At 38.2% G+C, this 12,982-nt stretch overlaps 1 protein-coding gene across 1 annotated transcript; it reads right to left on the bottom strand.

The window, feature by feature from the left end:
- Positions 1-4,023: 4,023 nt before the first annotated feature.
- On the bottom strand, positions 4,024-12,205 carry NMUR2 (neuromedin U receptor 2). The gene is given in 8 exon segments (XM_088134680.1): positions 4,024-4,283; positions 8,872-8,937; positions 8,940-8,996; positions 9,745-9,829; positions 11,490-11,778; positions 11,780-11,918; positions 11,921-12,010; positions 12,013-12,205. Coding segments are annotated over 8 exon segments (1,179 nt in total).
- Positions 12,206-12,982: the final 777 nt, after the last annotated feature.

Genomic DNA, 12,982 nt, shown 5'->3' on the forward strand with positions numbered 1-12,982 from the left:
ACAGATGAGAAATTGGCTTGCTTGACTTTTTAGGAAGAATTTACCAAAGTGTGCATTTTTTAAACAATACACAAATTTAAACTTCATTCTTCTTTGGAATGTATGCTTCTCCAGACTGTGCAATGCAGTTTGCTATTAAACAAATCCTTAGAGAGGTCTGCACAAAAAAGTCATATATTAGTGGATAACATATAGAATTGACTCATTGTACAGCAGACAACCAATAAAAAATGTATGCATGAGGTCCATTTTTGTAACCAAAACTGAGTATGATAGAAGTAATATACATGTATTAACAACAACAACAACAAAATCATGAGATATAAAAATGTCATCAATTATACAAAATAAATAATCACATAGGTCACACAATTGGACTTCCTAAATGTGGAGTTTAAAGGCTTCTGGAGAGACTATATTAAATACTGGAAATTATAAAATAAAATTATAAAAAAGGGAAGGTGAAAATAAAAATCATTGAATTTATTCATTTGCCCACTTGGGGGTAGTCAAGGATTTGCCTGTGCTGGTTGGGAAAGTGATCTGCCCTCTGTGAGGATACTTGATGCTATTCTGTCCAAGTGATACTTTGAAATGCTCTGTTGTTAGTCATGAATCAGAACACTGAATTTGTTTGAACCAGGTGGAGTTTTCTGGAGGAATAGGATGGAACTGGGTACATTGATGAATAAAGAGGCTTCATATCCTTTCGGGTCAATATAGACGGTCGTGGTCTGAAAGGTCCTTCATTCTGATTATGTTATGAATGAATTGATTTGGCTGTTAATATGCCCAAGGTAGATAAGCATGAGTCATACAGGGCACATAGGTGCGCACGGTACTAAGTGTAATATTTAGAAAGCTGGTACTGTTTTGGCACATAATCCTGTGATTCTGGAGCAGCCTGCTGAAAAACACAGAGGAAACCATTCTAGAGAATAGTGATGATGGCTTTTGAAGAAAGAGGAAAGATAGGCATAACTAATTTCCACAACTGCAGTAGCTTATAACTGCCAGCAAGTAGGCAATGAGGACATCTGGCAAGGAATTCGTATGATTTAACAAGAAGCTTTGGCAAAAAGCTATGACAATATTTGTAGGCTCTTTCTTAAAGCTACTTAGAGATACATGCACACAGCTTAAGCTGTCAATATAAAACCAGTATTACTTTTTATGTATTCACTTTATATACGCAATCAGTATACAAAGAGTTTGTTTTAAATTGTAAGGTGCTTCCCTCTTTCCACATACCACATACCATCACGTAAGAAATCCCAGGTCTGGTACTGTGACATTTCTGCCAGCTACACACCCCTGAGTTTAAAGCTCGGGCTGAAGCAAAGCTCTGAGTACCCAGAAGGAGTAGCCCTGTGAAGCAGGGGCCACCAGCTTCACAGTAAATGCAAAGATGTGGAAATCTCATCATTCATATTTTATATGGGACACCAATTAGATCTTCAACTCTGCTGGATTCTCATGAAACTCACCATAACCTGTAAAGATATGATTGACTGTTGGTGGGGAATTATGACAGGATTTTCTTTCTCATGGCAAAGGATTCATCCTGTTATCTTTACAACAATAACAAATAATATTTTGGCTACAGAGATCATGTGAAAAACACCTGTTATTGTGTGTTGTGTATTGTGCTATTTACTGCCACCTATTGGCATGTGTATGCTAGTTACCCAGTGGGGGTGGCATAGAGCTATAATACAAGGAGAGGAAAATATACAGCCTCTCTGAGTAGTTGTTAGTTGTTTTAGTGTTAGCCACTATGTAGGTTTTATGGGCTACGTAGTTGTAACAAATTACCAAGTAGGGTACCTCTTCTCTAAGAGTTTGTAGCTAGAGATTTTGTTAAGCTTGTGTTGCTAATAAGTCTTGGATGCTACATTACATGGGAAGATGTGTTTTTCTTTATGTTTTGTATGATATTTGCATTTTATGGATTTTTGCATTTTTATCAATAAACACCAGTTAGTATATATTTTCTGACTGGATTTCTTTGGGAAACAAGAAATGGACATTGCAATGTGTTTGCTTTCATGGCTAATATTTTCCTGGAGTTTTTGCTGCGCTCTGCACAAACAGGAGTGTTTGTGATTATCACTCTGCCTGACAAATTAGACAGTAACTGGAAATTTATCTTCATATTACCTTATAAGGATATGTTTAAGAGACCCCATTCTTGAATCATAATAATTCAGATTCTTAAAGTGCAACACTTGTAATTAGGGCACTGAAATGTATTCATAAGCTGTATTATAAACAATTCAGAGTGAATGCATCTTGAAATCATCTTGAAACAAGTTAAAAAATATGTTGGAAATCAGGCTTCATAAAACTTTCAACACAAAATAATTTCACATTCGAAATCAAGATATCTGAAAAGTAGCATGATTTCTTATTTCTTGACTTCAGGAGATGCCACCTCTGACATTAACTATTCAGAGTGTATCCTTGGTACTGTATCAGATTGAGAATGGATGAAGTGAGAGATCCAGATCTCAGAGAACAGAAATGACCTACCAATCTGTTTCTCAAAAGGTAAACTCTACAGTGTCTTTAACAGGTGAAATGAAGAACTGTTCATGTACTTCCAATTATCCTTTGTCACAGAGTCATGTGTTGAACTAATCCATAAGTATAATTTTGCATGAAGATTTGTCTTTTAAAATGCCCTTATGCTTTCTGTACTTATCACAGACATGCATAAAACATTTCAGAGCAAAGTAAGAGGAATTCAGTTTCAGAGTGAATATACAGTATATAACCCTCCATTCCTGAAGGCAATAGTGGAATGAGGAACAAGTTAGAATTTGCACTGTCTCCAAAAGCAGATCCCTCCCTCCCTCCCTCCCTCCTTCCTTCCTTCCTTCCTTCCTTCCTTCCTTCCTTCCTTCCTTCCTTCCGTTTAGCTCTGACATTCAGTAGAAACAAGCATCTTTTCTGAAGATTATCTGACAGAAAAATGGTATGGGGGGAAAAGATGGTGTCCGACATGGCTACATGGGTCAGTCATCTTATTCACAATGTAAAAACAGAAAAACACATCCTGACATGGTGCCAGGGCATGGAATATTTTTTTTTTTCTTTTAAGCCAATATATTTTACTCCATTTACCTGCTCTCAACTGCTAGACATACTTTATAGAATAAAAGAAAATGATCCTTTGTGTGCCGTTGATAGATAGATAGATAGATAGATAGATAGATAGATAGATAGATAGATAGATATGGATGGATTTTGTTAAAAAGATGGTAAGTGCAGATAGCTTTGGTACTTTTTTCTTTTACTCTTGAAAAATCCACCTGGGAAAACATTGGGCTAGGTTTGAGGCACACAACCTGGCAGAGAACAAATGCATTTTGTTCATTTAGTCTGCTTTTATCATATAAGCAAATTTCAGAGCATTTCTTCTTCTGGCCAAAGATAATGACTACAGGCCAGCTTCAAATTCAGTTATGTTAACACTCTGCAAAACACCCTTATTCATCTATACATTTCAAATCCTGCTTGTTTATCTTTTAGCTTTTTTCATACATGGGTCTCATATAGAATAACAACTGATTAATGACCAATTCCTTCAGCACTGGGGAAAATGTTTAAATGACTTAAAAAATTCAGAATACCCTCCCATTTATAGTTTGTGAATCCTTCATTATGCAATACTTTCAAGGTTTATAAAAAGTGACCTCTTTGCTTGGGCCTTCCTACAACAGAGGAAGTTAAATAGTTCTTATTAATACTTATTATATGGATACTTTATTGCTAGTCAAAGCAGTTTAGTTTTTTTATATTTATCCTTCTGGTTTATTTTTATTCCGTTTCATTGAATGGATAATCATTTTATGAAAACAATTTTCCAATATTGTATCATATTTTATCTTGTACACCGTTCAGAGTTTATTTCAACAATGAATAGTAGTTGAAATCTCTTAGTGTTGAAAGCATTGCTCCCCTTTGCTCCTTATGGATAAACAGCTCTTGTACAGCTGGCAGGACATTTTACAGACATTATTATCGTGGGCTACTAGGCAGGTGAGAACTGCAGATAGATGACTGATGCATAGCCAGGTGGCTCTGCTTTTCAGCATATCCTGCTGCGTTGTGTTTCTCCCATATGAAAATACTTTTCCGGGATGCAGGGTGGCTTGTGGGATATCTAGGGTGCCGGTGTTTGCACTGAGAGATGACACTCAGGAAAGCTGTCCTAAAATGCTGGGAGAGAAAATGATAGAGTATGGGATTCACAGCAGAACTCAGATAAAAGAAAACACCTACAGGAGGGAGGGAAGGAGGAAGGGAGGGAGAGAGAGAGAAAGAGAAGAACAGAACAGGTGAAATCAACAGCAACTTGAAAAAATATTAGAGAGAGGAGAACAGAAAATTATAAACCTTTTAGGATTCCTATCTCAGTTTAACAAGCTAATAGAAATATGGTTAGCTATATGTGATCACATCTTTCAAAAATATGGTTTCTGTTGATTCAGAAATGTTACTTCAACTTTATTGACTGTTCTTTTTTTCTGAGATCAAAATTTTAGCAAGAAATGCTCCCAGCTGCAAGGAACACCAACCATTCACAAAATAATTTACTATAACATGATAATATGTAATTCAGGGCTAGAAACATGGCAGCTGGAAACCTGCACTTTTGAGAATAGGATCTATAAAATGTGTGTGTGTGTGTGTTCATGCATACAGCTATACATGTCGGCCCTATAAAGGGTGTGTGTAGGAGGCATCTCTTTTTACCAGATGCTTTCCCATCTATAGATTTTTTTCCCTCTTTTTCCTTCAAATGCTCTCCCAATTTTAATTGGCAGATTTATTCTTATACGGGATAGCCCCAATTTTGGTGAAAATGATCTTGAAGGATGGGAGAGAAGGAATGGATGGAAAGATTTAGTAGCTATATTTGCAAGGCATTTTGTTATGATGTTATATTACACCCCTTCACTGATTTTGAGAAATCACAGAGCACAGAGATAGTGACAGAGCATTGGAGAAAAACAAATGTTCCTATCTTCAACAAGGGGAAAAAAGAGAACCCAGGAGGTTGAACCAAACTAGGAAGCAGCGCATATGAAAAAGATCTAGGAGTCTTGATGGATCACAGGTTGAATGTGAGTGGACAGTATGATGCAGCTGCTACACAATAGGCTAAATCAACAGAAGTATAACGTCAAGATCAAGAAAAATAATCACTCCTTTGTATTCTGCATTGGTCTGGCCACAGCTAGAATATTGCATCAAGTTCTTATTGCCTCATGTTAGAGAAGACACTGACAAACTGGAGCCTATTCAGAGGAAAGCAGGCAAGCTGATAAGGGACCTGGGAAGAGACACCTACAAGGAATGGTCAGAAATGCTGGGTAAGTTTATGTTGGTTTGCAGGGAAGCCTGACAGTTGTCTTCAAGCGTCTGAATTGCTGTCATGTAGAAGAAGGGAAGTTCCAGACTTGTTTGGAACTGTTTGAGAAGACAGGGCATGAAACAGTGGGATTAAATTACAAGGAAGTAGATTGCTAAAGAACACCAGGAAGAATTTCCTAATGGTAAGCACGATTCAAAAATAGAACGGATGGTTTTGGGAAGTGATGGACTTTCCTTGGCTAGAAATGTTTAAACAGAGGTTAGATGCTGCAGTATCGGATTCCAGGACTGGGCAGGAGCTTGGACTAGATGCTATCTAATACAAATTCCAATCCTTACATTCTTTGATTGTATGAAATATGCAGACTTCAAGTTCCAGAATTTCCCAACCAGAATGGCTGTTGCTCAGACTTCTGGGAGTTGAAGGCTATGCATTGGGAGGATGCCTGGGTAGGGAAAAGCTAGAATAGAACAATATGAGAATGGTCCTCAGTGTGGTGAAGGAAAACCCCCAGCCTCCTCATGAGTAAGCCACAGCAACAGAGTCTGAGTGCCTGAAGACTCAGTGCCTGCTGAGCATAAAGGCTGCTCTGAAGAAGGGCAGGGGTGGGGATCGGAGGAGAAAGTAGAGAGGGATGGCAGATGCCCGAGACCAACAAAAAGCATCTGCTGGATTGCTGATCTCTGGCCTGAACAAACACTTCCTTACTCTGCTATGGTGCCTCGCCTTGACACAACTTATTGCCCAGGCAAAGAGAGACCTGGTTCCCCAGGCTGGAAGGTCTTCCTCAAGAGCCAGAGACTACACAGGTAAGGAGCTGCTTACAACCCATAGCTGCGGTTGGAAGGCTTATTGAGACTGTTGGTGAGACAGCAGGTGAGCAAGCTGCCAGATCCATTTACTTCCTTGGTTAGATATTTTACTTTGAGTTCTTGGTTTGGACTGTTAAGGCTCGAAGAGTCTGTTTTTGTTTCCAACCTCTGTCCCTCAAAGGATTGGGATAATAAACTTGATCAGCTTCTCTACACCTTTGCTGAGTCCAGTGTTTGTTTTCTGTTGCATGTTAGTCAGCTCCCCACCTATCTGTCTAGAAGGGTCTCTGCCACATTCCCGTTTTCCACCAATTTCCTCCTTATCACTTTGCTCTATTTCACACATCCACTGCCATCCTGGAGGTGTTTTGTGAGCATATATGATAGTATATAGATATGCTATACTAGTAGCATATCTTTTATAGTCCTGCTGATGCAAGGCATCCCCCCCCCCATTCTAAAGCTTCTTAGTTGTCATATGTGTTGTTGTTCAGTTGTTACGTCATGTCCGACTCTTCATGACCCCATGAACCATATTGCGCCAGGCCTTCCTGTCCTTCACTGCCTCCCTGAGTTGGCTCAGTTTCATGCTCATTGCTTCAGTGATGCTATCTAACCATCTCATCCTCTGCCGTCCCCTTCTCCTTTTGCCTTCAATCTTTCCCAGCATTGCCATAAAAGTCTTTGAATTTTATATATATTTATAAACCTCTACGATGGACAGGAATTTAAAGGTTCTTCTTCTGGTACTTACTGATGAAATTCCCTGCTTGCCTAATAAATCCTTAAGTAGAACATTTTGTTTATTATCTTATTTATATATATATATTAGAGATGCTCCACTAGCAGCTGTAATGGCTTTGCATATTTTTAATAGCAAAATGCTGACTCTGGCTCACAGTGACATTTAGAGGTTCTGTTTTTCTTAATTATTGGGATCCAAACAACCAGCATGATAGCACTTCTGTAAATTCTCATTTTTTTCCCTAGACTTCAGTACAAATTTAGACTAATTCTCATCCAAGTTATCCCAACACACAACAAAGACTAGGCTTTGACTCTGTGTATGTACTTGCATTCTTTATTTCCTCCCTTCTCCTCTCCAGCAGGCAGCCAGTGTACCCTGGCTATGTGGCTGGTCAAAAACTGCACTGAATGCTGTTTTAAGTAAAATAATTTTACAAAAAAAGTTTGGCTTCTTTTTATACCTTGCACTGCTTGGAGGATGTTAGGAGTCCCTCCCAAATTGTGGGACTCTGTGTCTGCACCTTACTGTTAGCCCTGCAGGTGCTTCTGGAAAAAAAGGCCAAAAGCCAACCTGTAGGAAGGCTCCATTCTAAAACAGCAACGTATATGAACTAATTCAAGTCTGTTGGATGAGGAAGACAGCTGTGCTCATGGGTAACACCGTACTGTACTGTGTAGTGCACTAATTCAGAGGCCCAGCAAGAGTACTGCATCTTACCAACATTTGCTCTCTGCCATTGTGTAACAATCATACTAATGCTGCAGTTGTTTTTGTTGTCATTTGGGCCTGCATATTGTAATAATGGCTTGTGATGAGCAATATTTGTTTGCAAATATCTGTATTACACTGCTGAATCACATCATCACAACAACTGAGGTTTCCTTCGGATAATCATCTTTACCTTATTATAAAGAGTAATAGTATGTTAATGAATGTCACTGTAACATTTAACAAGTGTGAAAGATATAGATACATCTATATTTCTATATAAGATAGGTGACTTGGTTCTTCCAGGATATAACAAAAGTTATTTGGGAAACCAACCCCTCCCCCTCCCCCCACAATCCGTCTCCATTTAAAATTCTTCCCCCCCATTTAATTAATTTTTTTAATTCAATTTTATTTAATTTATAAGTTGCCTAACTCCATTACACCTCTGGTATACAATATTTAAAATTTAAAATAAAATACTATAAAATACACAATATAAAATTTAAAAAGAATGTCCACAGAAAACAGCCACCATCTCACAAATCAGTGAGCCACAAGGGTCTACCACCATTCTAGCTCAAGACTGAGGGGTAAAAGCCAGGTCTTAAGGGCTCAGCTAAGTAAGACCAAGGTGGGGGCTGCATGAATCTCATTCCAGAAGATGGAGAAGGCCTGCATCCTGGGTCCCATCAGGTGGCAGTGCTTAATTGATGGGACCAGGAGCATGCAGCTATGGAAGACAGATGGTCCCTCAAGTAATCAGGCCATATGTCATAAGGGGCTTTATAAATGATAACCAGCACCTTGAATTGCACTCAGAGCCTACTGATGACCAGTACAGTCCCACTGCAGATGTGTTACATGAGCATAATATAATGAGATCTTCCTATAACTGCTCAGTTTAGACCGGCTGAAGCTTCTGCAGCCACTGCATTTTGGACCAGCTGCAGCTTCTGGGTGGTCTTCAAGGGAATCCCCAAGTACTGGACATTGCACTAGCTCAAACACAAGGTGACTAAAGCATGAGTGATTGTCTTGGGCCTCCCAGTCCAGACACAGGTGCAACTGGTACACTAAATGAATCTTCCTGGCTGTAGCTGCCACCTGCTTCTTGAATGGTGAGTACAAATTCAAACATCAGTTTATTCAAATGCAACTTTACTGTTCGGTCTGAGAAAGTATTTAGGGCCAATATTATATCCAACTTAAAAAATTACCTGAAATCACATGAATTAGGTTGAATATATTTGCAAGAGGTTCTGTCCAGGTTGCAACAAGGCTTAGAAAAGACGATCTGTGTGGAATGGAGCCCAGCATATCCCAAAAACGATAACTAGGACAACTGACAGAGAGAGAATTAGAGCACAATAATGTGTATAATTTCTTGGTTTGAAGTGAAATAAGAAAATTCAAGAAAATAAAAATTCCATATGCATTCCCAGCTCATCAAAAGCTGGATGAACTCTGGGAATTTATTTAAAACATCCTTTTTGTATTAAATACAGATAAAATTGTTGTCCTTCACTTATTCAGATTTGGGGCAGTTAAGGGGAAATAGAAAGGCATTCTTGGAAACTGTTCCTCCTTTCTTGAACTCCCCCTCCCCTATACACACACACACACACTCACACACACATACTTTTTCAGATTATCCAAATTCTAGCCTGAGCACAGACAACATTCTGTCTAGTTGGGTAGACTTATACAAATATGTTGGACCCATCAACGTGTTGCTTCCTTATCAGAAGGAATAGGATTACAGCAGGACTTTTCCAGCCCTAATGAATCAAATTGAATGGGCAGAAATACTGTACATATCATATATTTGTCTTTCTGATCAATAAAGCAGTTCTCCAGAACAGAGTCTTTTATCTGGAATTGGAACCGTAATGTCTTCTCAGAGGGCAGCTGTTCCAAACATGTTGCTGTGTCCATTCTTCCTTTCTTTGCTCCTGGAATCTTCCATGATGAATGAAAAGCTGGACCCTGACACTAATCTAGATGACAGCCAATGGTCTTCTAAAATATATTATTCTAGGCTGACCTCCTTACATCAGTCAAAAATATGAAATCACCATTTTGGTACTTACATAGCATCTTTGTGATAGACTTTCTGGATGGTCTTTTAATATTCATCCCCATTACTTCTGCTTCCAAGGATCTGTCTCCTCTCAACTAATAGAAGGGAAAAGTAAGCAAAAGCTATAGACACAGATCTGATGATATCTCTGAAAATCAGTTCAATCAGTTCAGTCTTTCCATCAGATCTGTTAATATTGTAACTATTTATTCTGAAGTTGGTGATTAATGAAATATGGTAGAGATATCTATCTATCTATCTATCTATCTATCTATCTATCTATCTATCTATCTATCTATTTATCTATCTATCTATCCATCCTATCCTATCCTATCTAGATTCCAGAGTTCTTGATAAATAAGGTAATTTATAATCAGCAAGCACAGCAGAGGATAATGGTGCAATAGATAAAAACACTGTTTCTTTTGGGATATTTTTATTATCTTTTTACTATATGACACTGTGTAGGATCAAATCCTAATAAAATAATTCCCAAATCATACTACCCAAAGAATAGCACTGCCACATCTGCAGTTTGGATGTGATTATATGAGCATCATTCAGTGAAAATTTCCTATTCTTTGCATCTTTGTCCCCCATATATGAAATAATAATAATGGTTCTGAGCCCCCCCCCCCCCCGCTTTTGCTCACAAACACATTTAGAGTAGTCCTTTAGGCAGTTCACATTTTCACAGTTTCACACAAGATTCCTGCTTGTAATCTAAGGAAATGAATAGAGGCTGTAGGATGGGAAGAGGGTGGAAGAAAGGTGGAAAATGCCCAGCCTGATACTGAGAGGTTTCATCCTGCTCTTCAGCCAGTTGTGGTATTGATCTATATTTTCCTTGAAAGAGAAAGTTGATGCCACCCACTATTGTCTGGAAAAAGCTATAGCATGATTTGTTTTCTCCAAGTGAATTTCCTCCCCCCCCCAAAAAAAAACTAGTGACCCTTAGTTTAGTTTAGTTTATTTTTAACAGTATAAAATGAAATTAGGCTACATTTCTCAGAGACTAAGTAATGTTGGTTAAATCAATGCATTTTCTCTAATAAGTGTCTGAATGCAGTTCTAAAACTATAATAAGTAAGCAAAACATAAAAAACAGGTAATTATATAAGCTTAGTAGAATCATATTTTGTTTTGTCAGAGGCTTAGAAACTTTTTTTGTCTAGCATGCAGCCCAGTAATTATTTTTATTAATACATATTTTTTCCACCTGGTGAAATAGTATGCCTGTTTATTATTGTGCTATTATACATTCTGGGCAATAAATGCAGGGCTTCTGTGAACAGGTTTCATTCTGATTTTAACTAGAATTCTGGAACCTGATGCATAGGCATTATTCCTTAATAAACAGGAAAAAATTTGGGATAATGGGAGTGTGTGTGTGTGTGTGTGTTAAATGCTAACTTTTAAAGCCAGAAATGCTACTTGTTGATCTTACATAGAAAAAGTAGAACATCAGATAATATGACATAACAATAAAGGTGTTGGAATTAGATTCAACTGAAATTATGTTACAAATAGTATGGAAAGTTGGTTTCTTTAATAATGTGGAAATGGCTTTTTATGAGCAATCCATTTGAAGCTACTACTTCTACATGGTAGAATATTTTTTTTTAATCATTATGCATTTCCATATAAATGGCAAAACTGAAAAAGTTACATAAAGTATGGGTTGTAACAATGAAAAATGAGATGCAGCATTAAAGAAAGTAGAGAAAAACAGGATATAGTTTAGTCAGGACTCACTTTCAGCCCATTCAGGCAGTAGAGTACACTGATGACACTCATTGGAAGCACACCAAATAGGAAAGATGTTAACTGGATGATCCAGTTGTAGATCCACATAGACTTGACCACAGCACAAGTAGCAGAGCCAGGGACGTCTGTGTGATTTGGAAAATACTGTAGCACAGTGCCATGGATGCTGGTGTTGGGAAGAGAGAAGAGGACTGACAGAAGCCATAGGGCAAGAACAATCCTCAGAGCACTCCGCTGTGTATTTTTCAGCCTGGCTCAGAAGGGGTGAAGAACTGCCCCCTATCTCTATGCTAACCATGGTGACAGACAGGATGGAAGCAAAGCACACAGTCTCAAAAAAAGCTGTTTTAAAGTAGCAGCCTACTAGTCCAAATAAGAAAGGGTAGTTGCTCCACAATTCATAAACTTCCAAGGGCATCCAAAGAGCAATACCAGCAGGTTTGAAATAGCAAGGCTGAAGAGATAGTAATTAGTGGGTGTTTTCATGTTCCTGTGCTTGAGAATCACAGGCACACTAAAAGGTTGCCGGACACACCAACTATAAAGATCAGAGCATAAACCCAAGTCATAGGCAGTGACAGGTGGCTGCGTTTTGGTCCAAATAGAAAAACAAGATAGTCCTCGGTGCTATTTAAATATTTTCTTAGTGGTTCTGGTTCTTCCATCCTGTGAACATATTGCATTATATTTGTGGTACAATCCATTGTAGGACCTGTGGGTAGAAAATCTCTTTCCTAGTTCCAGTTTTATTGAAATCACCCAAGAGTTGTATGCTTGAGATTCTCAGTATTAAAAATAGAAATGAGAGAGAAGGGGAAAGCAGGAGAGGTGGTGAAACACACATCTAGAGAATCTCCTTTCAGACTTGAAGCTTCAGGGAACTAAGAGAAGAGTATGTGGACGTGTCTCTATACATTTGCTATTGTTTTTATAATTCTTTCCGTGTGAAGAGTCTCTTCAGGAGTAAGCTCCTCCTTCCCCACATACTCATTGGCTAGATGCATAAATCAAATTATGTGTTGATCAAGCCTGTCTTGGCTATTCACATCAGCTTTCCTGAAAGAAATGCATACTGAGCAAGAGGTAGAGTTAAGGAAGGGGGAGGAATCAAGCCTAAAATCTGAATTTTTGATGTGAGACCACCCACAAAATCCTTATCTTGTGAAGAGCTGACAATCCAAAAGGGGAAGAATACAAACTAAATGCTAAAGCTTAATTGAAGTTCTGCTATGATTCATTTTTCTGAGCTAGAAGCTGTAGCCATAAAAAAATCTAAAAATAAAGCTTGCAACGTGTAGCCATTTAGTCCTTAGTGATTTGGTGTTATACTCTAAAGAAGTAAGAGCAATAAAGACATCAGAAAGAGATCACCCACAAAGATAATTTGAGAGAGCTGTGGACTGGCTGGTGCTGCACTTTATACATATGTGAAATTGGAAATTTCCATGATATAGTACTACATTCATGCAGATCCATAGCCA

The sequence above is a fragment of the Python bivittatus genome, unplaced genomic scaffold (assembly GCF_059951505.1).
Source record: "Python bivittatus isolate LINGU-HERP-01145 unplaced genomic scaffold, Pbiv_v1 ctg000080_np1212, whole genome shotgun sequence".
Classification (NCBI taxonomy): domain Eukaryota; kingdom Metazoa; phylum Chordata; class Lepidosauria; order Squamata; family Pythonidae; genus Python; species Python bivittatus.